The 2,478-nt window shown below is 34.8% G+C and overlaps 1 protein-coding gene across 2 annotated transcripts in view; it reads right to left on the minus strand.

The window, feature by feature from the left end:
* Positions 1–2,478, minus strand: part of CCDC30 (coiled-coil domain containing 30) — a 129,453-nt gene that overhangs the window by 101,615 nt on the left and 25,360 nt on the right. For both annotated transcript variants that reach the window (XM_045298887.1, XM_045298886.1), the window contains one exon: positions 1,543–1,693. In XM_045298887.1, coding sequence (XP_045154822.1) covers positions 1,543–1,693 — 151 coding nt within the window. The remainder of the gene's footprint in view (positions 1–1,542; positions 1,694–2,478) is intronic.

A 2,478-nucleotide genomic window follows, 5' to 3' on the forward strand; every position in this document is an offset into this window, starting at 1 on the left:
ATTTCAGCCGTAGTAATTTCATGTGAAAAGTCCAACTGCCCCATCGGCTTTTCTAGGTCATGATCTTTATGGGAGCAGATTGCCAGATCTTTCTTACGTGGAACCACTGCTGGGTTTGAACAACCAGCATTTGGGTTAGCAGCCATCACACCACCTTTTTTGAAGTATACAAGTAGTTTTACAATTTTGAAATCAGAAAGGGCATTGAATTTTTGTTATTAAGAATTATGTGACTAAGGAAAAGTAAAAATTAATAATACAAATATGGACATTTTCTTATTGCCTCACAAATGCCAATAATTTGGTCACATAAGGTCTGTGCGTGAGAATTGGTTACATTTTAAAAAACAACAAAAAAAGAAGTGAACTTTTCAATCTTGTAGTGAAATAAAAAAGATTACTAAGTATAACATGAAAGCCTAGAAGCCTTAAGGAATAACTGTTAAACCTGCCAAGATGAATATTAGTATTTCTGTATGACAACACAATCAAACAAAAATTCATAATGCTTATAACAAAATGCTAATATTCAGAGTATATAAAGAACTACTGCAAATGAACAAAACAAAAATCCAACTCAATATAAAAATGTACATAAAACTGGAGCAAGAACTTCATAAAATAGTATATTCAAAGCAAAAATATGTGGAAGGAATTTAATGTCATTAGCCATCACAGAATTGAAAAATATATCCACAATTTAAATAAAGACACTACAGTGCTGGTCAGATATTATGTCAACTAGACACTCCTAGGCAAGGGCTAAGTTCAGCCAGTCAGTCAGGTGATAGCTCAGCAGATTCCTCTTTGCAGGTGTGGCCTTTTTATGAGCCTGAAGACACTGGGAACCTTCTTCTCTTTCTGACCCTTTCCCTTCCTGCCTCCTGGAACCCTGCTTGCCTGAGGAGTGGCCCCATGTGGGCTGCCTAACGCCAAGAGCTGCCAGCACCCTGCCAGGTTCCCACCAACCTTGGATCCTTGTGACTCTGCAACTACTCACGTGTGATGTTACAGTACACCATTCTGTATCACTGGCTGCTACAATGGTCTGAAGAGAGACGTATGGACTAGCCTTGGACTTAGAGCCTTGAGTTGGACTGATATATAACTACTTGATATATATAACTACTTCTTGATATAAAGCTCTTACATATAGACGGGTGTCACTGGATTTGTTTCTCTAAACAACTTGGCCTAACATAACTACATACTGGAAAAGGTAAAATTAATAACACTGGCAAAACTAAACATTAACAAAGTAAGGTGGAACCAAAACTTCATAATTGTGCTGATGGGAGCTTAAATTAGTACAATTACTAATAGAGGATGCAGAGGGAACAAAGAGGTTTCTGGGATGCTAGGAGTTTTCTGTCCTGTTAAGTGTCTACTTAACAAGTTGTGTACTTTATGATAGGTAAATGCTTTTAATCCAACTTTTATATATTTATCTTAATTTTTCCCCTTGGAGCACTCATGCTTCATCACACCAAGAGGATGTACTTCAAACATGGTAATAGATGTTCATCTGTAAGGATAACTCACCTAATTTACTCTGCTCTTTCTCCTTCGCTTGTACTTCATCAGTGAGCCTCCGGAACTCTTCCAGGGCCATCCCTGTCTTTGTCGCTGGTTCCATGTTTCTCTCTAGGCTGTTGTATGGTGGTTTATCTGTTTCTAGGTCTTTATTGTAAGACTAAATAAAAATACTGTTAGTCATCAAACAAAAATAAAATGTACTCATGACATTCTATAATTTCATATAAATGTTTCAAGGTTAGAAGCCACAAAATAATATTTAATTTATGTGCAATTCCTTTGGTAGGTTGAATCATATAAACGTGGTGATATTTTATTGTTTTTGTCCTATAAACATTAAATTTCATATGGTTTACTAATACATTTAATATTACAATGAAATGATTATATAAAAACAGGAACTTAACCATAAAAATACATATAATCTCTCAAAAGAAAGAATGCTCCTCCTTGATATCACACTTTAAATATAGTTTATAAGGTGATTTTACATAAAGTATTTTCATTTCATTTCAAGTAAACAAGTAAACATGTTTACTCAACAAACTTCAAATCATGTTTGAAGCTTTTCTTCTGCAATTATTTTCAATGTCATTGTAAAAGTTAAGCAAGAAATTAAGTCTCAATTAAATTAAAACCAAAAAATAACATCAATTTTATGTCCTATACCCATCAAGTTGATTATGACTCATAAAGGTTTCTATGGTTGTACATCTTTATGGGAGCAGATAACCTCATCTTTCTCCTATTATATCAACATAGACATACACAAATTGTCTAAAAGATGAGAAAACAGTGCTTGCTTCGGTGGCACATATACTAAAAGATGAGAAAACAATAAAAGTATCTATATAGAGGGTGGAGGGAGGATGGGGTGCAAAGAGGAAACCAATTACAAGGATCTACATATAACCTCCTCCCTGGGGGATGGACAACAGAAAA

This window comes from Echinops telfairi, unplaced genomic scaffold (genome assembly GCF_000313985.2).
Source record: "Echinops telfairi isolate 266 unplaced genomic scaffold, ASM31398v2 ScPeMD7_7457;HRSCAF=8495, whole genome shotgun sequence".
Classification (NCBI taxonomy): domain Eukaryota; kingdom Metazoa; phylum Chordata; class Mammalia; order Afrosoricida; family Tenrecidae; genus Echinops; species Echinops telfairi.